The sequence below is a fragment of the Somniosus microcephalus genome, unplaced genomic scaffold (genome assembly GCF_052327205.1).
Source record: "Somniosus microcephalus isolate GS21.2 unplaced genomic scaffold, FLI_Smic_1.0 scaffold37, whole genome shotgun sequence".
Taxonomy (NCBI): domain Eukaryota; kingdom Metazoa; phylum Chordata; class Chondrichthyes; order Squaliformes; family Somniosidae; genus Somniosus; species Somniosus microcephalus.
This window is the reverse complement of record NW_028225224.1, coordinates 244,339-271,642: the sequence shown is the minus strand read 5'-3', so window position 1 is coordinate 271,642 and position 27,304 is coordinate 244,339. Positions and strand designations below refer to the sequence as shown.

Here is a 27,304-nt window from a genome sequence, read left to right as displayed (position 1 = left end):
CGCCACTTAAAGGGCAGGTGTCAGGCGGCAACTTTTTATTTTGTACGAGGCCCCTTGTGTCTGAGCGATCATAATATGATCGAATTCTTCATTAAGATAGAGAATGAAGTAGTTGACTCAGAGACTAGGGTCCTCAATTTCAATAAAGGAAACTACGATGGTCTGAGGAGCGAGTTGGGTAGGATTGATTGGGGAATGGCACTCAAAGGGTTGACGGTGGATAGGCAATGGCAAACATTCAAAGACCGAATGGATGAGCTACAGAATTTGTTCATCCCAGTTTGGCATAAAAATAAAACAAAAAAGGTGACTCAACCGTGGCTAACAAGGGAAATTAGGGATAGCATAAGATCCAAGGAGATGACATATAAATTGGCCAGAAAAAGCAATAATCCTGAGGATTGGGAGCAGTTTAGGATTCAACAAAGGAGGACAAAGGGATTAATTAAGAAAGGAAAAATAGAATATGAGAGTAAGCTATCAGGGAACATAAAAACTGACTGTAAAAGCTTTTATAGATATGTGAAGAGAAAAAGATTGGTGAAGTCAAGCGTAGGTCCCTTGCAGTCAGAATCAGGGGAATTTATAATGGGAAACAAAGAAATGGCAGACCAACTAAATTCATACTTTGGTTCTGTCTTCACAAAGGAGGACACAAATAACCTCCCAGAGATGCCGGGGGACATAGGGCCTGATGAAAGGGTGGAACTGAAAGAAATCAGTATTTGTAGGGAAATGGAGTTAGGAAAATTGATGGGACTGAAAGCCGATAAATCCCCAGAGCCTGATAATCTACATCCCAGGGTACTTAAGGAAGTGGACCTAGAAATAGTAGATGCATTGCTGGTCATCTTCCAGAACTCGATAGACTCTGGAACAGTACCCATGGATTGGAGGGTAGCTAATGTTACCCCACTATTCAAAAAAGGTGGTAGAGAAAAAGCGGGAAATTATAGTCCGGTAAGCCTGACATCGGTCGTGGGGAAAATGCTAGAGTCTATTATAAAAGATGTAATAGCAGAGCACTTGGAAAGCAGTGACAGGATCGGACAAAGTCAACATGGATTTACAAAAGGTAAATTGTGCTTGACTAATCTACTGGAATTTTTTGAGGATGTAACTGGTAAAATAGATAAGGGAGAACCAGTGGATGTGGTGTATTTGGACTTTCAGAAGGCTTTCGATAAGGTCCCACATAAGAGATTAGCGTGCAAAATTGAGGCACATGGGATTGGGGGCAAGGTATTGACCTGGATAGAGAACTGGTTGGTGGACAGAAAGCAAAGAGTTGGAATAAACGGGTCGTTTTCCGAGTGGCAGGCAGTGACTAGTGGGGTACCGCAAGGATCGGTCCTAGGACTCCAGCTGTTCACAATATATATTAATGATCTGGATGGGGGAATTGGATGTAATATCTCCAAATTTGCAGACGACACAAAGCTGGGTGGGAGGGTAAGCTGTGAGGAGGATGTCGTGAAACTCCAGTACGATTTGGACAGATTGGGTGATTGGGCAGAAACATGGCAAATGCACTATAATGTGGATAAATGTGAGGTTATCCACTTTGGTGGCAAAAACAGGAAGGCAGATTATTATTTGAATGGCAATAGATTGGGAGAAGGGGAAGTGCAAAGAGACCTGGGTGTTCTTGTGCACCAGTCGCTGAAGGTAAGCATGCAGGTGCAGCAGGCAGTTAAGAAGGCAAATGGTATGTTGGCCTTCGTAGCAAGAGGGTTTGAGTACAGGAATAAGGATGTCTTGCTACAGTTGTACAGGGCCTTGGTGAGACCGCACCTTGAGTATTGTGTGCAGTTTTGGTCGCCTTACCTGAGGAAGGACGTTCTTGCCATGGAAGGAGTGCAGCGAAGATTCACCAGGCTGATACCTGGGATGGCAGGAATGACGTATGAGGAGAGATTGTGTCGATTGGGATTATACTCACTGTAGTTTAGAAGATTGAGAGGGGATCTCATCGAAACTTATAAAATTCTGTCAGGTCTGGACAGACTAGATGCAGGAAGGATTTTTATGATGGCCGGGGAGTCCAGAACCAGGGGTCATAGTCTAAGGATAAGGGGTAAGCCATTTAGGACTGAAATCCGGAGGAATTTCTTCACCCAGAGAGTGGTGAACCTGTGGAATTCTCTGCGACAGAGGGCGGTGGAGGCCAGTTCATTAAATATATTCAAAAAGAGTTGGATATATTTCCTAAGGCTAAAGGGATCAAGGGATATGGGGAGAAGGCAGGGACAGGGTACTGAATTTGGATGATCAGCCATGATCTCATTGAATGGCGGAGCAGACGCGAAGGGCCGAATGGCCTACTCCTGCTCCTATCTTCTATGTTTCCCCTTTATTCTTCAGGGTGCCGGCCACGATCTCTCAGCCCGGCGCTCCTCTTGATCCAACACCCCGTTCCCCAGTGGCCCAGCAGGGCCCCGGTGTGCGCAGTGCTAGGCCCCTCCCCTTTAATCAGGGAGGGAGGTCTGCTATGACACGGTGCTATGTGCCGACGGGTATGGCGACGTTACACAAAGCACCGTGAAATTCACTGGTAGCACCTCAAGAGGGAAGGGCGCGCTTCCATTACCACCCCGCCTCCTGCCTGGGGCGCTACCACTGAATTTAATGCGCAGGGGCGCTAACTTTTTCAGGGCGCTAAAATTAGCCCCGGTGACGTTAGCGACCCAAAGGGGGCGCCACCGAATTTCCCCCTAATAGTCTAAATGGGCTGGAGGAGCAGAGGGTTCCAGGGATACAGATACACAAATCACTAAAAGTAGCAACACAGGTTAATAAGGCCATTAAATAAAAAGCACTGGGCTACATTCGTAAAGGAGCCTCCAGTTCCATGTCTAGGAGCTCTAAACCATGGCAGAGAGCAGCTGGGACACATTTCTCACACGCCTCGAGATTAACCCGCACGGCAACTTTGCTGTCAGTGAAGAGAGACGAGAAAGACCAAAGTGCCATTTGCCCCTCTCAGTGTGGCCCTGAAGGACTGTGTCCAGGCTGGAGTTCTGTTCCCACCGTACGATCCTCCCCCAGATTGTCCTTTCTGAGCTCCAGCCAGGTGATGCTAAACACTCAGGTGGGAAAGAAGAAAATCTGCAACAATGTGTTTAACACAAAGTTGATTTATTTGACATCTATCCAGAATATTAAACTCCAGCCCAGTTCCCGGACTTATTAATATCAGCAGAAACAATCCCCACCTGTCAGAATGAACATGGTTCAGTCCTGGATGTGATTAACAGCAGCAACAACAGAATCCAATCCCTGCAGTCACTTGTGAACTCGCTGGTGTGTCAGTAGGTTGGATGACTGAGTGAATCCCTTCCCACACTCAGGGCAGGTGAACGGCCTCTCCCCAGTGTGAACTCGCTGGTGTCTCAGCAGGTGGGATGACTGAGTGAATCCCTTCCCACACTCAGGGCAGGTGAACGGCCTCTCCCCAGTGTGAACTCGCTGGTGTGTCAGCAGGGTGGATGACTGAGTGAATCCCTTCCCACACTCAGAGCAGGTGAACGGTCTCTCCCCAGTGTGAACTCGCTGGTGTGTCAGCAGGTGGGATGACTCAGTGAATCCCTTCCCACACTCAGAGCAGGTGAACCGCCTCTCCACAGTGTGAGTGCGCTGGTGTGTCAGCAGGTGGGATGAGCGAGTGAATCCCTTCCCACACTCAGAGCAGGTGAACGGCCGCTCCCCAGTGTGAGTGCGCTGGTGTATAGTGAGCTCAGATGACTGCCTAAACCCAGTCCCGCAGTGAGAGCAGGTGAACGGCCTCTCCCCAGTGTGAGTGCACAGGTGTACAGTGAGGTCAGATGATCGCCTGAACCCAGTCCCGCAGTGAGAGCACCTGAACGGTCTCTCATCAGTGTGAACACGTTGATGGCGTATCAGTTCCCCGGACACTTTATAGCACTTCCCACAGTCCGAGCATTTAAAAGGGCTCTCATCAGTGTGAACTCGCTGGTGTATCAGCAGGGTGGATGAACGAGCGAATCCCTTCCCACACACGGAGCAGGTGAATGGCCTCTCCCCAGTGTGAACTCGCTGGTGTGTCAGCAGGTGGGATGAGCGAGTGAATCCCTTCCCACACACGGAGCAGGTGAACGGCCTCTCCCCAGTGTGAACTCGCTGGTGTACAGTGAGGTCAGATGACTGCCCAAACCCAGTCCCGCAGTGCGAGCACCTGAACGGTCTCTCCCCAGTGTGAACACGTTGATGGTGTATCAGTGCCCCGGAACTTTTAAAGCACTTCTCACAGTCCGAGCAGTTAAAAGGTCTCTCATCAGTGTGAACTCGCTGGTGTCTCAGCAGGCGTGATGAATTAGTGAATCCCTTCCCACACTCGGAGCAGGTGAACGGCCTCTCCCCGGTGTGAACGGTGCTTTTTGCTTCCATATTCAAAGGCCGATGATATTCAGTTCCTGATGAATCGAGTGACTGTCAGATCTTGACGTGATGTTTGGTTTGAGTTTCCTGTCTGCAAATCCTCCCCTTCTAATACCCTGTAAAATGAATTTTAAACAGGGAGCGTGAGAGAGAACCCACTAAAGAGGCAGGTTGTGAAATTGAGCTCAATGAATCTGGTTGTTTGTGGGGCCGGCACTAGAAAAAAAGTGACCATGAAATCTGCCGGATTGTCATAAAATCCCACTGGTTCACTAATGTCCGTCAGTGAAGGGAATCTGCCACCTGGTCTGGGCCTCTGGTCTCTATGGGAGGAGAGAGAGAGAGGTGGGAGTGGGAGGGGGCGAAGGAGATGGACTTTATACATCTGCAACTCGACCAGAACTTTGACAAAACCTCCAAAACCCGCAACCTCCAGCACCTAGAAGGACAAAGGCAGAAGGTGCATGGGAGCACCATCACCTCCAAGTTGTCCCAGTCACACACCATCCTGACTTGGACATATATCGCTGTTGCTGCATCATCACTGGATGAAAATCCTGGAACTCCTTACACAACAGCATTGTGGGAGTACCTTCACCACATGGACTGCAGCGGTTCAAGAAGGTGGCTCACCACCATCTCAAGGGCAATTAGGGATGGGCACTAAATGCAGGCCTAGCCAGCCAGCGACGCCCACATCCCATCAATGAATTAAAAAAAGGTGGCCCACCATCACCTTCTCAACGGGAAGATGGGGATTGGCAACATATTCTGGTCTTGCGAGCGACGCCCACATCCCAAGAATGAATTAAAACAAATCTGTATATGTAAAATGGATTAAAAGCCTCTACAGAAATACTTATTCCGAAAACAATATTCTTTTACATTGTAGGGAGAGTGTCTGTGTAACAACCTAATCTCCCCCAGAATCCACCTCCCTTGACTGTCACACATTGGAAACTGTTGGGTCCTCCTGGGCTCAGAAGTACTGGGGGTTAAACCCAGCAGCTCCTCCTCCATCTCCACTCCAGTTCAAACTGAAGCAACAAAAAGACCTACACAGGCGGCCAGGGACCTACCTTCCGTCAGCCTGCAATAAAACTCTTCCCCACAGCTGTTGACTAATGGTGGCCGCAGCACCCACAATTCACCGCGCCCCAGAAACCGCTCTATCCAACGTGCTGATTTCCCCGCTGAGAGTGCACATGCTCTCCGGGGCCACGGGCCATTCTGGGAGCCTGGCTCTTGTCCTTTCTCCCGAGTTGGACTTGGTGGAACCGGCTGCAGAAACCAGGAAGCGGCGGCTCGGATGGGGGAGGCGCTGCACCCTGGGTTTCCTGGTGCTGGGGCCCGGCCGTTCTGATTCTGATTGAGCTTTTTGATGAGGTAACAGAGAGGGTTGATGAGGGCAATGCGGTTAACGTGGTGTACATGGATTTCCAAAAGGCGTTCCACAAAGAGCCACATACTAGGCTTACCAGCAAAGTTGATACCCATGGAGTAATTGGGACAGTGGCAGCATGGATACGAAATTGGCAAAGTGACAGGAAACAGTGAGTAGTGGTGAACGGTTGTTTTTCAGACTGGAGGAAGGTACACAGTGGTGTTCCCCAGGGGTCGGTACTAGGATCAGTGCTTTTCTTGATATATATTAATGACTTGGACTTGGGTGTACAGGGCACAGTTTCAAAATTTGCAGATGACACAGAACTTGGAAGTAAAGTGAACAGTGAGGAAGATAGTGATAGACTTCAAGAGGACATAGACATGCTGGTGGAATGGGCGGACACATGGGAGATTAAATTTAACGCAGAAAAGTGCGAACTGATATATTTTGGTAGGAAGAATGAGGAGAGGCAATATAAACTAAAGGGTACAATCCTAAAGTGGGTGCATGAACAGAGAGTCCTGGGGGTATGTGTGCACAAATCATTGAAGGTGGCAGGGCAGGTTGAGAAAGCGGTTAAAAAAGCTTACGGGAACCTGGGCTTTATAAATAGAGGCAGAGAGTCCAAAAGCAAGGAGGTTATGATGAACCTTTATAAAACAGTGGTTCGACCTCAACTGGTGAATTGTGTCCAATTCTGGGCTCCGCACTTTATGAACGATGTGAAGGCCTTAGAGGGTGCAGAAAAGATTTACAAGAATGGTTCCAGGGATGAGGGACTTCAGTTATGTGGATAGACTCGAGAAGCTGGGGTTGTTCTCTTTAGAGTAGAGAAGGTAGAGAGATTTGATAGAGGTGTTCAAAATAATGATGGGTCTGGACAGAGTAGATAGAGAGAAACTGTTCCCATTGGTGGAAGGGTCGCGAACCAGAGGACACAGATTTAAGGTGATTGGCAGAAGAACCAAAGGCGACATGAGGAAAAACTTTTTGACGCAGCGAGTGGTTAGGATCTGGAATGCACTGCCTGAAAGGGTGGTGGAGGCAGATTCAATCACCGCTTTCAAAAGGGAATTGGATAAGTACCTGAAGTAAAGAAATGTGCAGGGTTACGGGGAAAGGGCGGGGAGTGGGACTCGCTGAAGTGGTCTTGCAGAGAGCCAGCACGGGCTCGACGGGCTGAATGGCCTCCTTCTGTGCTGTAACCATTCTATGATTCTATAAAATATTAGAAAGTTTGTTCCACAGAAGCACGAGGTTTATCTGCTTTTATTGATGAATTTAAAAAGTCTCTATTAAAACCTGAGCCAGTGTGTTGTGAGCCAAAGAGCCTTGTGTCCAATGAGGCGAATAAAGGCCCACAGCCTCCCCGGGCCCTGAACAAGGGAGACTGGAGAAACTCGCTGCCCTGCGGATCAGACAATCAGCCGGCGCAAGTCCCGCCCCTCGGGCTCCCCGATTGGTTGGAGGACCCGCCGCCAGCTCGATCCTCCAGCCACGCCCCACTTGCTCCCTATTGGTCGGAAGCTCAAGTCAATCAGGCCCTGGGCTGGGTCACGTGTCCCCGAGGAGGTCACGTGTGCCGTCCAACTGACGCCGCTTGGTCCGGGGCCTCGCGGACTCTCAGGTTTTTCTATTTCTCTTTATTCTCTCCCGATCCACCCCTACCCCCACCCCGCGCGATTCTCCACCCAATCGGAGCGGAGAAAACTCACTGCGTCACCGATCGCGACTCTGGACCAGACACCAAGGACTTTCCCCGGAATGTCCCGTGCCGACTCCATCCGGCAGGATCCGAGTGCGCAGGTGCAGCTCTGAGTGGGGGAGGGGGTTGGTGTCCTCTGGGCATACGCAGTTGTTGCCCTTGGTGAACGGGAGGGGTCGCTGTGCTGGACTCGGTCCAAACCGCCGCTCCCTGTGCGCATGCGCGGACTATCATCTGTAAATCAACCATTAGCCAGAAGAGGTCGCTGGTGAGACCAGTGAAGAAAGAAAGACTTGCATTTCTATAGCGCCTTCACCACCACCGGACAACCCAAAGTGCTTTACAGCCAATGAAGTACTGTTTGAAGTGTAGTCACTGTTGTAATGTAAGAAACGCAGCAGTCAAATAGCGCACAGCAAGCTCCCACAAACAGCAATGTGATAATGACCAGATAATCTATCTTTTTGTTAACTCTGTTTCTCTCTCTACGGATGTTGCCTGGCCTGCTGAGTGTTTCCAGCATTTCCTGTTGTTATTTCAGATTTCCAGCATCCGCAGTATTTTGCTATTATCCTTTTGTTACATTGATTGAGGGATAAACATTGGCTAGGACACCGGGGATATTCCCCCTGCTCTTTCCCACATTACAACAGTGACTACACCTCAAAAGTACTTCATTGGCTGTAAAGCACTTCAAGACGTCTGCTGGTCATGAAAGCACTATATAAATGCAAGTCTTTCTTTCTCAAAATAGTGCCATGGGATCTTTTACATCCACCTGAGAGAGCAGACAGGGCCTCAGTTTAATGTCTCATCTGAAAGACGCCACCACTGACAGTGCCTCAGTACTGCACTGGAGTGTCAGCCTGGATTTTTGTGCTCAAGTCTCTGGAGTGGGACTTGAACCCACAACCTTATGCCTCAGAGGCAAGAGTGCTACCACAGAGTCATAGATTTATACAGCACAGAAAGGGGCCCTTCGGCCCATTGTGTCTGCACTGGCCATCAAGCCCTGTCTATTCTAATCCCATTTTCCAGCACTTGGTCCGTAGCCTTGTATGCTATGGCGTTTCAAGTGCTCATCTAAATGCTTCTTGAATGTTGTGAGGGTTCCTGCCTCTACCACCCTTTCAGGCAGTGAGTTCTAGATTCCAACCACCTTCTGGGTGAAAAAGATTTTCCTCAAATCCCCTCTAAACCTCCTGCCCCTTACCTTGAAACTATGCCCCCTGGTTATTGACCCCTCTACTAAGGGGAAAAGTTCCTTTCTATCTACCCTATCTATGCCCCTCATAATTTTGTACACCTCAATCAGGTCCCCCCTCAGCTTTCTCTGCTCTAAGGAAAACAACCCCAGCCTGTCCAGTCTCTCTTCATAGCTGAAGCGTTCCAGCCCAGGCAACACCCTGGTGAATCTTCACTGCACCCTCTCCAATGCAATCACATCCTTCCTATAGTGTGGAGACCAGAACTGCACACAGTATTCAAGCTGTGGCCTAACTAGCATTTGTACAGCTCCATCATAACCTCCCTGCTCTTGCCTTCATTAGCCGAGGCATAGAATATAAGTATCCCATATGCCTTCTTAACCACCTTATCTAGCTGTCCTGCTGCCCTCAGGGATTTATGTACATGCACACCAAGGTCCCTCTGATCCTCTGTCCTTCCTAGGGTTCTACCATTCATTGTGTATTCCCTTGTTAGTCCTCCCAAAATGCATCACCTCACACTTTTCAGGGTTAAATTCCATTTGCCACTGTGCTGCCCATCTAACCAACCCGTCTATATTCTCCTGTAGCCTGAGGCTTCCCTCCTCGCTATTTACCACTCCACCAATTTTCGTGTCATCAGCGAACTTACTGATCATACCTCCTACATTCATATCTAAATCATTAATGTACACTACAAACAGCAAAGGACCCAGCACCGATCCCTGCGTTACACCACTGGACACAGGCTTCCAGTCACAAAAACAACCTTTGACCATCACCCTCTGCCTCCTGCCACTAAGCCAATTTTGGATCCAATGTGCCAAATTGCCCTGGATCCCATGGGCTCTTACCTTCTTGACCAGTCTCCCATGTGGGACTTTGTCAAAAGCCTTACTGAAGTCCATGCAGATCACATCAACTGCACTACCCTCATCCACACACCTAGTCACCCCCTCGAAAAATTCAATCAAATTGGTTAGACATGATCTGCCCCTGACAAAGCCATGCTGACTATCCTTGATTAATCCTTGCCTCTCTAAGTGGAGACTAATTCTTTCCCTCAGATTTTTTTCCAATAATTTCCCGACCACTGATGTTCGGCTCACTGGCCAGTAATTCCCTGGTTTATCCCTACTACGCTTGTTGAATAATGGTACTACGTTAGCTGTTCTCCAGTCCTCTGGCACCTCCCCTGTGGCCAGAGAGGTTCTGAAAATTTGTGTCAGAGTCCCTGCAATCTCCTCCCTTGCCTCACCCAACAGCCTGGGATACATCCCGTCAGGGCCTGGGGGTTTATCCACTTTTAAGCCCGCTAAAACCACTAGTACCTCCTCCCTCTCAATACTAATTTGTTCAAGTATATCACAGTCCCCCTGCCTGATTTCTATGCCTGCATCGTCCTTCTCCATAGTGAACACAGATGCAAAATATTAATTTAAAACCTCACCTACATCTTCTGGCTCTACAATCAAATTGCCACTTTGGTCCCTAATGGGCTCTACTCTTTCCCTGGTTTTCCTCTTGACCTTAATATACTAATAAAACACCTTGGGATGTTCCTTTATTTTGCCTGCCAGTGTTTTTTCATGACCCCTCTTCGTTCTCCTAATTTCTTTTTTAAGTACCCCCCTGCACTTTCTATACTCCTCTAGGGCTTCCACTGTTTTTAGTCCTTTGTATCTGCCAAAAGCCTCCCTTTTTTTCCTAAACCATTCTTGTATGTCCCTTGACATCCAGGGTTCCCTGGGCTTGTTGGTCCCACCCTTGACCTTTACAGGAACATGCTGGCGTTGTACTCTCTCTATTTCCTTTCTGAAAGACTCCCATTGCTCTGATGTGGATTGTCCTACAAGTAGCTGATCCCAGTCCACTTTGGCCAGATCCTGCCTTATCATATTAAAATTGGCCTTCCCCCAATTTAGAACCTTTATTTCCGGTCCATCTTTGTCCTTTTCCATAACTACTTTAAATCTCACCGAATTATGGTCACTGTCACCGAATTATGGTCACTGTCACCAAAATGCTCTCCTACTAACCCTTCTACCACGTGCCCTGCTACATTCCCTCGAATTAGGTCCAGTACCGCCCCCTCTCTTGTAGGACTTTCTACATGTTGGCTGAAAAAGCTCTCCTGGATGCACTTTAAGAATTCCACACCCTCTAAGCCTTTCACACTCTGACTATCCCAGTTAATATTGGGGAAGTTGAAATCCCCAACAATTATTACCCTATTATTTCTACACTTCTCTGAGATTAGCCTACATATCTGTTCCTCTATCTCCCCCTTACTGTTTGGGGGCCTATAGTACACTCCCAGCAAAGTGCTTGCCCCCTTTTTGTTTTTAAGTTCTACCCATATGGCCTCATTAGAGGAACCTGCTAAGGTATCATCCCTTCTTACAGCAGAAATTGACTCCTTGATTAATATTACTTCCCTGATTTTTGGTCAACTCTTGGAGTATTCACGTTTAATAAATCTCCGGGAGAAGGAGTCGCTTCACTTGTACTGGTTACATAAGAACATAAGAAACAGGAGCAGGAGTAGGCCCATCGGCCCCTCGAGCCTGCTCCGCCATTCAATAAGATCATGGCTGATCTGATCCTAACCTCCAATCTACTTTCACTCTCCATCCCACCCGAACCCATGTGATCTCCCAGGAGAGGCGAAAAACCAGATAAAAAACCCAATGACCAATTTGGGATAAAAAATCTAGAAAATTCCTCTCCAACCCCTCTAGGCGATCGAAACTCGTACAGGAGATCACTCTGTCCCTGTATTTCCTGCAGTACTTACCTTCTGTCAGAGGTGATCTCCACCCCAGCCAGGAACAGGCCCAATTTACTCTTGAAGGACTCCTAGCTGGCAGCCTGTTCCCGAGGTCTCCACTAATCCCTGTGAATAGAACCATCTCCTGAAATCTAACACAGAATTAGAACACAAGAAGTAGGAGCAGGACCAGGCTACGCGGCCCCTGGGCCCGCTGCGCCACCCACAGGGCCATGACCAATCCGAACCTAAACTCATGTCCAATATCCTGCCCGCTCCCCGTAACCCCTAATTCCCTTTACTTCTAGGAAACTGTCTATTTCTGTTTTAAATTTTTTTAATGATGTAGCTTCCACAGCTCTCTGGGGCAGCAAATTCCACAGACCTACCACCCTCTGAGTGAAGAAGTTTCTCCTCATCTCAGAGTTCCTGGGGCCTGATCACCTTCCCCAGGAGCAGAGCCTTGAATCTGACTTTGTTCACTTGTACTGGTTCCTGGGGCCTGATCACCTTCCCCAGTAGCAGGGCCTTGATTCTGGGGATGTATTATTGCACTGCTTGGTTTACTGAAGAGCCCCACCAGGGCGAGCACGGGAGGGCCGGGGGGGGGAGCGCGGGAGGGCCGGGGGGGCGAGGGCGGGAGGGCCGGGGGGGGCGAGGGCGGGAGGGCCGGGGGGGGCGAGGGCGGGAGGGCCGAGGGGGGGGGCGAGGGCGGTAGGGCCGGGGGGGGGGAGCGAGGGCGGGAGGGCCGGGGGGGGCGAGGGCGGGAGGGCCGGGGGGGGGGGCGAGGGCGGTAGGGCCGGGGGGGGGGAGCGAGGGCGGGAGGGCCGGGGGCGAGGGCGGGTGGGCGGCGAGGGCGGGAGGGCCGGGGGGGGGGGGCGAGGGCGGTAGGGCCGGGGGGGGGCGAGGGCGGGAGGGGGGGGGCGAGCGCGGGAGGGCCGGGGGGGGGGCCGAGCGCGGGAGGGCCGGGGGGGGGCCGAGCGCGGGAGGGCCGGGGGGGGGCCGAGCGCGGGAGGGCCGGGGGGGGCCGAGCGCGGGAGGGCCGGGGGGGGCCGAGCGCGGGAGGGCCGAGCGCGGGAGGGCCGGGGGGGCCGAGCGCGGGAGGGCCCGAGCGCGGGAGGGCCGGGGGGGCCCGAGCGCGGGAGGGCCGGGGGGCCGAGCGCGGGAGGGCCTTCAGCCATTAGAAACGGTTTCTCCTTATTTACTCTCTCAAAATCCATCCTGATTTTGAACAACTCTATCAAATCTCTTCTTAATCTTCTCTGCTCCGAGGAGAACAACCCCAGCTTCTCCCGTCTCTCCACGGAACTCAAGTTCCTCATCCCTGGTCCCATTCTCGTAAATTTCTTCTGCACCCTCGCTAAGGCCTTGACATCCTTCCTAAAGTGTGGTGCCCAGCGGAAGCCTAGCCAGTGTTTTATAAAGGCTTAGCATAACCTGCTTGCTTTTGTACTCTATTCCTCTATTAATAAAGTCAAGGATCCTGTATGCTTTTTTAACAGCCTTCTCAACTTGTCCTGCCGCCTTCTAAGATTTGTGTACAGACACCCCGAGGCCTCTCTGTTCCTGCACCCTCTTTAAAACTGGACCATTTAGTTTATATTGCCTCTCCTCATTCTTCCTACCAAAATGAATCACTTCACACTTCTCTACATTAAATTTAATCTGCCACGTTTCTGCCCATTTCACCAGTCTGGCTATATCCTCCTGAAGTCTGTTACTATCCTCATTGTTTGCTACATTTCCGAGTATCGTCTCATTTGTAAATTTTGAAAATTTGCCCTGGATCCCCAAGTCCAGGTCATTAATATAATAAAAAATAGCAGTGGTCTGAATCAAGGTTCACGTTAAGTTGCGCGGCCACGCAGCAGTCTGGAGGTCCCACGCAGCCGGCTCACCACTCTGTAAATGGAATAAACGCGCATGCGCGGAAATTTGAATGGGCCGTGCAGCCCGTTAAAGGGGCCACGCACCTCAAAAAAAAGACGGAACATTGATCCTAATACCGACCCCTGGGGAACATCACTGTTTACCTCCCTCTAGTCTGAAAAGAAACCGTTCACCACTACTCTCTGCTTTCTGTCCCTTGGCAGAAAATTGGGAGGGGGCGAGTGCAAACAGCACCTGATTTCTCGCCAAGCACTCACGGGAGCAGAGGATTTGCCCTCTCTTACATATATACATTAATAAAAAGGGAGACGCTGTCCCTTGAAAATCGGTCATCCACGAGGACGCAGTCCCTTTAATGAAAATCTCATAAAAAAAGAGTGCCTGTCCCTTTAAGAGAACCCCCACCACGCCCATATTTCTCTCAAAGTGCTTGAAATTAATAATTAAAAACAAAAAATTAATATTTAAAAAATTAATTCAGGGAGAAAAAATATTTTTACTCACATTTGCTCCACAGGGTTTCTTGTTTCATCAATTTAAAAACAAACTGCTTTTTTTACGATCAGCCATGATCGCATTGAATGGCGGAGCAGGGCCGAATGGCCTACTCCTGCTCCTATCTTCTATGTTTCTATGTTTCAAACAAGTATCTTCTGTAAAATAAAATTAGTTTGAGCTGTAAAATGTGAAAGGAACATTAAAAATAAACTTTCCCAGGATCACAGATTCTGACCAGGCTGCTTTACAAAATGGCGGCGGGCTGATAACAGGTCCCGCCTCCTCCTTCGCCGCGATTGGTTGGAGGACCAAAGCCCCTCTGTCGGTCCTCCAGGCTCCGCCTCCCCTCGCTCATTGGTGGAGAGCTCAGTGTCAGTCAGTGCACGCCGGCGACGTCGTGACGTTGCAGGGTGGGCGGTTGGAGCAGGCGGGAAATTACATTCATTTAAATTAAATCTCCCGTCAGCCTCCTCTGTCCCAATCAGCCGGCGCAAGTCCCGCCCCTCAGGCTCCCCGATTGGTTGGAGGACCCGCCGCCGGCTCGCTCCTCCAGCCCCGCCCCACTCACTCCCTATTGGTCGGAAGCTCCCGTCAGTCAGGCCCTGGGCCCGGGTCCTATCTTCTATGTAGTTTCAGTGATGACTTTTATAAACTGGTTTTACAGGAAATTAGAAGAGGAGGGGAGAGATTTGAAGACGCGCGGTCCCTTTGTGACTCTAAAGTTGCAGCTGACCCCGCGCATGCGCCCCATGGCCCCGCCCTCTCCTGCTCCACAGGCGCCCGGCCCGCACCGCGCATGCTCAGCACACACCCTGGGCCCCTGTCAATCATCCTCACCCTCTGAACAGGCCCCGACCCGGCCCCTCCCCCTACTCCGCATGCGCCGCCGGGCCCCGCTCCCGAAGTTCAGCCGCTACCGCGCCTGCGCAGGGCCTCCGATTCTGGGTCGGCCCGGGCAACCGCGAGACTCCGGATCACCGGCGGAAAGTGAGTTTTATCAGGATTTTTTTTTATATATAGCGGAGAGAAGCGCGGGCGGGGAGATAAATAAAAAGAAAATACAAACCGCGCCCTCCCGGCACCGAACGGAGCGGATTGAGCGGCCGCAGCCTCTTCCCTGAATGGCCTCTTCTTGTGATGACGTCACAACCGGGCCCCAGCCTCAGCGCCGGGGAGGAAGGTCCCGCCCCCTTACCGCGCCGCGATTGGTTGGAGGACCAGACCGCCCAGATCAGTCCGCCCAGCGCAGCCCTTTTCCTATTGGTCGGCGCTCCCGTCAGTCAGAATCACAATGCTCCGGCTCACTCCGCCACCCCGCGCGGTATAATCCGCTCCGTTCGTCATCAGCGGAGGTCCCGCCCGCCCGACTCTCAGGTTTGGTTTTTCTGGTATTTTACTTTATAATCTCGCTCTCCGCTCCCCCCTCACCTCGATTTAAATCGATTCCCCAACACTTTACTCCGGCCGCTGATTCCGGCTCTTCCCCGGGCCCGGCCTTCCGCCGTCTCCCCAGAGGCCCCACGCAGGCGCACTGGCAGCCTGATGTTGCGGTGGTGCCGAGTATGCGTGGCCCCGCCTCTCCACATTTAAAGGGACACCCACCCCGTCCACACTTAAAGGGAAACCCACCCCCTCCACATTGAAAGGGACACCCACACCCTGCACATTTAAAGGGGCACCCATCCTCTCCACATTTAAAGGGACACACACCCCCTCCACATTTAAAGGGACACCCACCGCCTCCACATTTAAAGGGACATCCACCCCGCCACATTTAAAGGGACTCCCTTCCCCCCTCTCATGTACTCTACTGTGGAGGAGGAATTCCTTGAGTGTTTACGGGATGGTTTCCTGGACCAATATGTCGAGGAACCAACCAGAGATCAGGCCATCTTAGACTGGGTATTATGTAACGAGAAAGGATTAATTAGCAATCTTGTTGTATGAGGCCCCTTGGTTCGGAGTGATCATAATATGATCGAATTCTTCATTAAGATGGAGAATGAAGTTGTTGACTCAGAGACTAGGGTCCTAAATTTAAATAAAGGAAACTACGATGGTCTGAGGAGCAAGTTGGGTCGGATTGATTGGAGAATGTTACTCAAAGGGTTGACGGTGGATAGGCAATGGCAAACATTCAAAGACCACATGGATGAACTACAGAATTTGTTCATCCCAGTTTGGCATGAAAATAAAACAAAAGAGGTGACTCAACCGTGGCTAACAAGGGAAATTAGGCATAGCATAAGTTGTACAAGGTATTGGTGAGACCGCACCTGGAATACTGCGTACAGTTTTGGTGTCCATACTTAAGAAAGGACAGACTTGCTCTCGAGTCAGTACAAAGAAGGTTCACTCGGTTAATCCCGGGGATGAGGGGATGGACATATGAGGAGAGGTTGAGTAGATTGGGACTCTACTCATTGGAGTTCAGAAGAATGAGAGGCGATCTTATTGAAACATATAAGATTGTGAAGGGGTTGGATCGGGTGGATGCAGGGAGGATGTTCCCGATGATGGGTGAAACTAGAACTAGGGGGCATAGTCTTAGAATAAGGGGCTGCTCTTTCAAAACTGAGATGAGGAGGAACTACTTCACTCAGAGGGTGATAGGTCCATGGAATATGCTGCCCCAAAAACCTGTAGAAGCTACATCATTACATAAATTTAAAACAGAAATAGACAGTTTCCTAGAAGTAAAGGGAATTAAGGGTTACGGGGAGCAGGCAGGAATTTGGACATGAGTCTAAGTTTGGATCGGTCATGGCCCTGTGGGTAGCAGAGCGGGCCCAGGGGCCGTGTAGCCTGATCCTGCTCCTATTTCGGGTGTCTAATTCTGTTAGATTCAGGAGATGGTTCTGTGATAGTGGATTGGCGGTTAGGATCAGATCAGCCATGATCTTATTGAATGGCGGAGCAGGCTCGAGGGGCCGATTGGCCGACTCCTGCTCCTATTTCTTATCTTCTTATGTAAGGAGAGGACATATAAATTGGCCAGAAAAAGCAGTAAACCTGAGGATTGGGAGCAGTTTAGGATTCAACAAAGGAGGACAAAGGGATTAATTAAGAAGGGGGAAATAGAATATGAGAGTAAGTTTGCTGGGAACGTAAAAACTGACTGTGAAAGCTTTTATAGATATGTGAAGAGAAAAAGAACATAAGAACATAAGAAGTAGGAGCAGAAGTAGGCCATACGGCCCCTCGGCCCTGCTCCGCCATTGAATAGGATCATGGCTGATCCGAACCTAGACTCACGTCCACTTCCCTGCCCGCTCCCCATAACCCCTAATTCCCTTATCAGTTAGGAACTGTCTATCTCCGTTTTAAATTTATTTAATGTCGCAGCTTCCACAGCTATCTGAGGTAGCAAATTCCATAGATTTACCACCCTCTGAGTGAAGAAGTTTCTCCTCATTTCAGTTTTGAAACGGCAGCCCCTTATTCTAAAATTATGCCCCCTAGTTCTAGTCTCACCCATCAGTGGAAACATCCTCCCCGCATCCACCCGATCAAGCCCCCTCACAATCTTATATGTTTCGATAAGATCGCCTCTCATTCTTCTGAATTCCAATGAGTAGAGGCCCAACCTACTCAACCTTTCCTCATACGTCAACCCCCTCATCTCCGGAATCAACCGAGTGAACCTTCTCTGAACTGCCTCGAGAGCAAGTATATCTTTTCTTAAATATGGAAACCAAAACTGTACGCAATATTCCAGGTGTGGCCTCACCAGTCCCCTGTATAACTGAAGCAAGACTTCCCTGCTTTTATACTCCATCCCCCTTGCAATAAAAGCCAAGATTCCATTGGCCTGCCTGATCACCTGCTGTCCCTGCTGTGTTTCATGCACCTTCTGTGTTTCATGCACCAGGGCCCCCAGATCCCTTTGTACTGTAGCACTTTGCAGTTTCTCTCCATTTAGATAATAACTTGCTCTTTGATTTTTTCTGCCAAAGTGCATAACCTCACACTTTCCAACATTATATTCCATCTGCCAAATTTCTGCCCACTCACTTAGCCTGTCTATGTCCTTTTGCAGGTTTTTTATGTCCTCCTCACTCACTGCTTTCCCTCCCACCTTTGTATCGTCGGCAAACTTGGATATGTTGCACTCAGTCCCCTCCTCCAAATCATTAATATAGATTGTAAAGAGTTGGGGTCCCAGCACTGACCCCTGCGGAACACCACTAGTTACTGATTGCCAACCCGAGAATGAACCATTTATCCCAACTCTCTGTTTTCTGTTAGATAGTCAATCTTCCACCCATGCCAGTATATTACCCCCAATCCCATGATTTTTTATCTTGTGCAGTAATCTTTTGTGTGGCACCTTGTCAAATGCCTTTTGGAAGTCCAAATACACCACATCCACTGGTTCCCCTTTATCCACCCTGTTTGTTACATCCTCAAAGAATTCGAGCAAATTTGTCAAACATGACTTCCCCTTTATAAAACCATGCTGACTCTGTCCGATTAAATTATGCTTATCCAAATGTCCTGTTACTGCTTCCTTAATAATGGACTCCAACATTTTACCAACCACAGATGTTAGGCTAACTGGTCAATAGTTTCCAACCTTTTGTCTACCTCCCTTTTTAAATAAGGTCGTTACATTAGCAGTTTTCCAATCTGCTGGGACTTTGCCTGAATCCAGGGAATTTTGGAAAATTACCACCAATGCATCCGCAATCCCCACCGCTACTTCTCTCAAGACCCTAGGATGTAAGCCATCAGGTCCAGCGGATTTATCCGCCTTAAGTCCCATTATCTTACTGAGTACCATCTCCTTAGTGATTTTAATCATGTTTAGCTCCTCCCCCCCATAGCCCCCTGTTTGTCCAGTGTTGGGATATTTTTAGTGTCCTCTACTGTAAAGACTGATACAAAATATTTGTTCAGCGTATTTGCCATCTCCATGTTCCCCACAACTAACTTCCCAGTCTCGTCCTCTAAGGGACCAACATTCACTTTAGCCACCCTTTTTCTTTTTATATAACTGTAGAAACTCTGCTCTCATACCTTCATATTCTCCTTTATTTAAGCTTAGTACACTGGTTTGAGATCCAACTGTCTCACCCGCCAACTGAATTTGGAATTCAACCATGTTATGGTCACTCATTCGAAGGGGATCCTTTACTGGGACATTTTTTATTAATCCTGTTTCATTACACAGGACCAGATCTAAGATTGCCTGCCCCCTGGTTGGTTCAGTAACATACTGCTCAAGGAACCCGTCCCTAATGCACTCTATGAACTCTTCCTCAAGGCTGCCCTGCCCAATTTGATTTGTCCAGTCAATATGAAAGTTGAAATCTCCCATGATTATAGCTGTTCCCTTAATACAAGCCCCAACTATTTCCTGATTTATACTCCGACCAATAGAGTTGCAACTGTTAGGAGGCCTATAGACTACGCCCACTAGTGACTTTTTCCCCTTTTTATTCCTTATTTCCACCCAAACCGTTTCACTATCCTGATCCTTTGACCCAATATCATTTCTCACTATTGCAGTGATTCCATCCTTTATTAACACAGCCACCCCACCTCCTTTTCCTTCCTGGCTGTCCTTCCTAATAGTCAAATACCCCTGGATGTTTAGTTCCCAGTCATGGTCACCCTGCAGCCATGTCTCCGTAATGGCCACCAGATCATATCCATGTGTATTTATTTGTACCGTCAATGCGTCTATTTTGTTACGAATGCTGCGTGCATTCAGATAAAGAACTTTAAAATATGTTTTGTGACAATTTATTCCTGCTTTTACCCTCTTTACAACTTTACCTTTATCTTTATATATTCTGTTCCTTCCTGACACGCTCTGGTTTTTAATTCCTCCACTGCTACCTTGCTCTATTGCCTTCTCCGCTGACATTTTTATTTTTCGCTCTCTTGAAACCTTCCCCCCACTAATTAGTTTAAAGCCCTCTCTACAGCCCTAGTTATTCGATTCGCCAGGATTCTAGTCCCAGCACTGGCCAAGTGAAGTCCGTCCCAACGGAACAGCTCCCTCCTGTCCCAGTACTGGTGCCAGTGTCCCAAGAAGCAAAACCCATTTCTCCCACACCAGTCTTTGAGCCACGCATTTAACTCTCTGATTTTATTTACCGTAGCCAAATTTGCTCATGAAGGCAGGTAGAGCACGGGTTAGATACAGAGTAAAGCTCCCTCTGCACTGTCCCATCAAACACTCCCAGGGCAGGTAGAGCACGGGTTAGATACAGAGTAAAGCTCCCTCTACACTGTCCCATCAAACACTCCCAGGGCAGGTACAGCACGGGTTAGATACAGAGTAAAGCTCCCTCTACACTGTCCCATCAAACACTCCCAGGGCAGGTACAGCACGGGTTAGATACAGAGTAAAGCTCCCTCTACACTGTCCCCATCAGACACTCCCAGGGCAGGTCCAGCACGGGTTAGATACAGAGTAAAGCTACCTCTACACTGTCCCATCAAACACTCCCAGGGCAGGAACAGCACTGGTTACATAGAAACATAGAAGATAGGAGCAGGAGTAGGCCATTCGGCCCTTCGAGCCTGCTCCGCCATTCAACGAGATCATGGCTGATCATCCAAACCCTAGCACCCGGTCCCTACACCGACAGCCATCCCACCCAAGCCCTATCCCTGTAACCCTGTAACCCCACGTATTTAATCCCCCCTAACACTAAGGGTCAATTTTTATCATGGCCAATCAACCTAACCTGCACATCTTTGGACTGTGGGAGGAAACCGGAGCACCCGGAGAAAACCCACGCAAACACAGGGAGAATGTGCAAACTCCACACAGACAGTTGCCCGAGGCCGGATTTGAACCCGGGTCCCTGGCGCTGTGTACATTAATGATTTAGATATGAATGTACGAGGTATGATCAGTAAGTTCGCAGATGACACAAAAATTGGTGGAGTGGTAAATAGTGAGGAGGGAAGCCTCAGGCTACAGGACAATATAGACGGATTGGTTAGATGGGCAGAACAGTGGCAAATGGAATTTAACCCTGAAAAGTGTGAGGTGATGCATTTTGGGAGGACAAACAAGGCAAGGGAATACACAATGAATGGTAGGACCCCAGGAAGGACAGAGGATCAGAGGGACATAATAATTCTTATATAAGAACATAAGAAGTAGGAGCAGGAGTAGGCCATACGGTCCCTCGGGCCTGCTCCGCCATTCAATAGGATCATGGCTGATCCGAACCTAGACTCACGTCCACTTCCCTGCCCGCTCCCCGTAACCCCTAATTCCCTTATCAGTTAGGAAACTGTCTATCTCCGTTTTAAATTTATTTAATGTTGCAGCTTCCACAGCTCTCTGGGGTAGCAAATTCCATAGATTTACTACCCTCTCAGTGAAGAAGTTTCTCCTCATCTCAGTTTTGAAACGGCAGCCCCTTATTCTAAGATTATGCCCCCTAGTTCTACTCTCACCCATCAGTGGAAACATCCTCCCCGCATCCACCCGATCAAGCCCCCTCACAATCTTATATGTTTCGATAAGATCGCCTCTCATTCTTCTGAATTCCAATGAGTAGAGGCCCAACCTACTCAACCTTTCCTCATAAGTCAACCCCCTCATCTCCGGAATCAACCGAGTGAACCTTCTCTGAACTGCCTCGAGAGCAAGTATATCTTTTCTCAAATATGGAAACCAAAACTGTACACAATATTCCAGGTGTGGCCTGACCTGTACCCTATATAACTGAAGCAAGACTTCCCTGCTTTTATACTCCATCCCTCTTGCAATAAAAGCCAAGATTCCATTGGCCTTCCTGATCACCTGCTGTACCTGCATACTAACCTTCTGTTTTCATGCACCAGGACCCCCAGATCCCTTTGTACTGTAGCACTTTGCAGTTTCTTTCCATTTAGATAATAACTTGCTCTTTGATTTTTTCTGCCAAAGTGCATAACCTCACACTTTCCAACATTATATTCCATCTGCCAATTTTCTGCCCACTCACTTAGCCTGTCTATGTCCTTTTGCAGGTTTTTTATGTCCTCCTCACTCACTGCTTTCCCTCCCATCTTTGTATCGTTGGCAAATTTGGATACGTTGCACTCGGTCCCCTCCTCCAAATCGTTAACTTAGATTGTAAAGAGTTGGGGTCCCAGCACTGACCCCTGCAGAACAGCACTAGTTACTGATTGCTAACCCGAGAATGAACCATTTATCCCAACTCTCTGTTTTCTGTTAGATAGCCAATCTTCCACCCATGCCAGTATATTACCCCCAACCCTGTGATTTTTTATCTTGTGCAGTAATCTTTTGTGTGGCACCTTGTCAAATGCCTTTTGGAAGTCCAAATACACCACATCCACTGGGACCTTGGTGTGCATGTACATAGATCCATGAAGGCAGCAGAACAGGTGGATAAGGTGGTTAAAAATGCATATGGATACTTGCCTTCATTAGCCGAGGCATAGCATATAAGAGCAGGGAGGTTATGATGGAGCTGTACAAAACGCTAGTTAGGCCACTGCTGGAATACTGTGTGCAGTTCTGGTCACCACACTATAGGAAGGATGTGATTGCTTTGGAGAGGGTGCAGAGGAGATTCACCAGGATGTTACCTGGGCTGGAGTGCTTCAGCTATGAAGAGAGACTGGGAAAAACCTTGACAATGTACAGACTTAGTGAACATAGCCTGGCGATCGAAAAAGGTAGACACAGGCAGACCCGACTACCAAGAGAGGACAGGATGTGCTCTCACTGCAGTCAGGGAGTGGTGGAGACAGAGATGCACTTCCTCACAGCTTGTAGAAAATATCAGGGCATAAGGGAGAATTTCTACCCAAAATTCACAAAAATATGCCCGGAATTCAGAAATTTGAATGGCGACCAAAAACTCCCATACCTTCTAGGGGAAGAGAGAAATTGTGTAACCTTAGCGGCACACTATGTTACAGCTTGCCATAAACAGAGGGACAACCACTAAATATAAGAAAAGAGTGTATACAAATTATATGAATGTATATTTATACACTCAGGGATATATCTGTTTATACACTGTATGGATAGATCTGTATTTTTGTGTACAACCATGAATGTTTTTTGATGCTTTGGCAACATAAGGTGTACCTTGTCATGCAATAAAGCGATTTGAATTGAATTGAATTGAATTGACTGGGCAGGCTGGGGTTGTTTCCCTTAGAGCAGAGAAGGCTGAGGGGGGACCTGATTGATGTGTACAAAATTATGAGGGGCATAGATAGGGTAGATAGAAAGGAACGTTTCCCCTTAGTCGAGGGTTCAATAACCAGGGGGCATAGGTTCAAGGTAGGGGGCAGGAGGTTTAGAGGGGATTTGAGGAAAAACTTTTTCACCCAGAGGGTGGTTGGTATCTGGAACTCACTGCCTGAAAGGGTGGTAGAGGCAGGAACCCTCACAACATTCAAGAAGCATTTGGATGAGCACTTGAACTGCCATAGCATACAAGGCTACGGACCAAGTGCTGGAAAATGGAATTAGAATAGACAGGACTTGATGGCCGGCGCGGACACAATGGGCCGAAGGGCCTCTTTCTGTGCTGTATAAATCTATGACTCTAAATAGGAGGAGCCCAATGATAGATCCTTGGGGGACACCAGAGGTAACGATGCGGGAGCGGGAAGAGAAGCCGTTGCAGGTGATTCTGTGGCTACGATTAGATAGATAAGAATGGAACTAGGCGAGTGCAGTCCCGCCCAGTTGGATGACAGTGGAGAGGAGTTGGGAGAAGGATGGAGTGGTCAACCGTGTCAAAGGCTGCAGACAAGTCAGGAAGGACGAGGAGGGATAGTTTACCTTTGTCACAGTCACAAAGGATGTCATTTGATGAGACTTGATTTGACTTCAGGGCCAAATCAGTGAGGTGGATTGGGCTGTTTCTGGCCCACTGGTTATTGTGGGCACGGCTGGACACCAGTGGGACCGGCTCTACCCTGTTTCTTCTTTGAGGCAAAATAAGCCCAAAAAACATCCTGCTCCCCCCCTTACCCTTTCTACACTCCTTTTACAGGGTTTTAGAAGTGGAACATTTACAGACAGGAAGCTCAGACCAAACATCACCTCAAATTCTGACAAGAGTTACGTGATTCCTCAGGACCTGATTCAGTCGCTCCTCCAATCTGCTGGCACACCCGTGAGTTCACACTGGGGAGAGACCTTTTAAATGTTCTGAAAGAGCTTCAAAATCTACAAATACCTGAAGCGACACCAGTGGCCACACACTGGGGGAAACCCGGGCCCCGTGTGTGGGAAGGGATTCACTCAGCCATCCGCTCTGATGATACACCAGCAAATTCACACCAGGGAGAGACCTTTAACCCGCTCCGTGTGTGGCAGGGATTAATTGCACCATCCGTGCTGCTGAGACACCAGCTTGTCCACACCGATGAGAGACCGTTGACCTGCTCCGTGTTTTTGAAGCGATTCTCTCATTCTGCCACCCTCCTGAGACACCAGCTTGTTCACATTAAATGTTCTGACTGTGGGAAGAGATTTAAAAGGTCCCAGGATCTGAAGAGACACCAGCTGTAGAGTGCAGGAGAGATTCTGTTCACCTGTTCCGTGTGTGGGAAGAGATTCACTCGGTCCTCGAATCTGCTGGCACACCAGCGAGTTCACACTGGGGAGAGGCCGGTGAAACATTCCAACTGTGGGAAAAGCTTTCAAATGTCCCAGGAGCTGAAGGGACACCAGCTGGAGAGAGCAGGAGAGAGACCATTCACCTGCTCCGTGTGTGGGAAGGGATTCACTCAGCCATCCCACCTACTGACACACCAGCGAGTTCACACTGGGGAGAGCCCGTTCACCTGCTCCGTGTGTGGGAAGGGATTCACTCAGTCATCCAACCTGTTGAGACACCAGCAATATCACACTGATGAGAGACCATTTAAATGTTCTGACTGTGGGAAGAGCTTTAAAACCTCTGGGAATCTGAAGCAACACCAGCGAGTTCACACTGATGAGAGACCATTTACATGTTCTGTCTGTGGGAAGAGCTTTAAAACCTCTGGGGATCTGAACGGACACCAGCGAGTTCACACTGGTGAGAGGTCGTTCACCTGCTCCGTGTGTGGGAAGGGATTCACTCTGTCATCAAGCCTGCTGAGTCACCAGCGAGTTCACACTGGTGAGAGGTCATTCACCTGCTCCGTGTGTGGGAAGGGATTCACTCGGTCATCCCACCTGTTGACACACCAGCGAGTTCACACTGATGAGAGACCATTTAACTGTTCTGCCCGTGGGAAGAGCTTGAAAACCTCTGGGGAACTGAAGGTACACCAGCAAGTTCACACCGATCAGAGACCGTTTACATGTTCTGTCTGTGGGAAGAGCTTTAAAAGCGCTGGGATTTTGAATGGACACCAGCGAGTTCACACTGGGGAGAGACCGTTCACCTGCTCCGTGTGTGGGAAGGGATTCACTCAGTCATCCCATCTGCTGACACACCAGCAAGTTCACACTGATGAGAAACCATTTAAAAGTTCTGACTGGTAAGACATTTATATGTTCAAAGGGCCTGAAGAGACACCAGCTGGAGAGAGAAGGAAAGAGACTGTTCACCTGCTCTGTGTGTGGCAAAGGATTCACTCGGTCATCGCACCTACTGAGACACCAGCGAGTTCACATTGTTCTGTGGCGCCGAGCCCTGCAGACAGCTGGGGTGACATGAACATGGAACGGATGAATGTTTTATAAATTCTTGTACTGCTGTTTAATCTTTAAGACTGTTGTGCTGATGATTCCCTTCTTTTGACTGTTCATGGTGTTACATAGAATGTACAGCACAGAAACAGGCCACTCGGCCCAACTGGTCCATGCCAGTGTTTATGCCCCACACCCACCCTACTTCAGTTAACCCGATCAACATCTCCCATTCCTTTCTCCCTTGTGTGGCTTCCTCATAAATCCATCTGTGCTGTTCACCTCAACCACTCCCTGTGGTAGCGAGTTCCCCATTCTCACCATTCTCTGGGTAAAAAAGTTTCTCCTGAACTCCCTCTTGGATTTATTAGTGACTTTTATATTTATAGCCACATAAATATGATGAGATTCTGTTAAGCTGACCAGTATGTTGTACTTTGTCTTTTTCTGATGAATGAAACATTACTGAGCCCCTGTACTCGTGTTATGGGATGAAGTGCCAGACAAGTGAAGGCACAACGTCTGGGTGTGAATCTGATAATAACCTCACGGACCGTATAGGTGTGATAACCAGACGGGCTTGTGGTTATAGTCTGGTCACAGATGGACTAAATTCCCTGAATTAGCAGGAGTTCAGGAGGCGGCCAACAGACGGGTCCAAACAATCCCGTTTCCTGAGCGGTAACCAAGCTTGTGTATAAGAACAGGCCACTTAAGCCGTTGTCAGTTGGAACAGACTCGAGAAGATCGCGCGTGAATCCACTGTACTTCTATTCTCCAGACTGAGGGAATTATCACCCGATCTGTGTTATGCAGCGCTCTTAATAAAGCCTGGAGAGACAATTTGTGTTCTTGTGAGCTTGATTATCTGGTATCCGAAACCCTGGGACTCCCGATCATTAGAGTCAACCTCAGTGTGTGGAAAGGGATTCCCTGGTGTATCCCACCCGCTGACACACCAGAGTGTCCACATTGTGACTGCGGTGGGTCGATTCCACTGTTTCCGATGCCTTTAATCACATCCAGGACTGAACCATGTTAATTCAGGCAACTGGGGCTTGTTAATGTTAAGGGCTGGATTTAAAGATTATTCCCTGTTCTCTCAGTACAAGTGAGCAGAGAGAAGCTGATGTTATAGAATCATAGAGCACAGTAGGATGCCATTCGGCCAATCGGGCTGGTGCCTGCTCTCTGAAAGAGCGATGCAATTAGTCCCACTGCCCTGCTCATTCCCCACAGCCCTGCAAATTTCTGCCTTTAGTATATATCCAATTCCCTTTTGAAAGTTACTATTGAATCTGCTTCCACCTCCCATTCAGGCAGTGCATTCCAGATCATCACAATTCGCTGTGTAAAAAAAGTCTCCTCCTTTCCTCTCTCGATTCTTTTGCCAATGATCTGAAATCTGTGTCCTCTCGTTACCGACCCTCCTGCCAGTGACAACAGCTTCTCCTTGTTTGCTCGATCAAAACCCCTCATAATTTTGAGCACCTCGATCACAGCTCCACCATTGTTTTGTGAATTTTTGATGTGTTCGAGGTGCTGGATGCCTGGGGAATGGGACATTCTATCCTCGTGAGCACCGAGTGTCAGCATCCAGCAATTTCTGGTCAGGGACTGTCTTTTTAAACTGCCTCACCTGAGCTTTTGGACTCCCTGATTTCATTACTAAACATTTCAGAGTTTTTGCAGAGTGACCAAGGCTGAACAGATAAATGTGAGGTATTACATTTTGGTAGGAAGAATGGGGAGGTCACTTATTACTTGGAGGGTGCGAGTCTAGGTGGGGTAGAGGAACAAAGGGATCTCGGAGTACAAATAC

At 48.8% G+C, this 27,304-nt stretch overlaps 1 protein-coding gene across 1 annotated transcript in view; it reads right to left on the bottom strand.

Annotated features, from left to right (window-relative positions):
- Positions 1-3,119: 3,119 nt before the first annotated feature.
- The window catches only part of LOC147083853 (uncharacterized), a 123,470-nt gene continuing 99,285 nt past the window's right edge, over positions 3,120-27,304 (bottom strand). Inside the window, exon 4 of the mRNA XM_085980092.1 lies at positions 3,120-4,393. Coding sequence (XP_085836218.1) covers positions 3,286-4,393 — 1,108 coding nt within the window. The 3' untranslated portion in view covers positions 3,120-3,285. The remainder of the gene's footprint in view (positions 4,394-27,304) is intronic.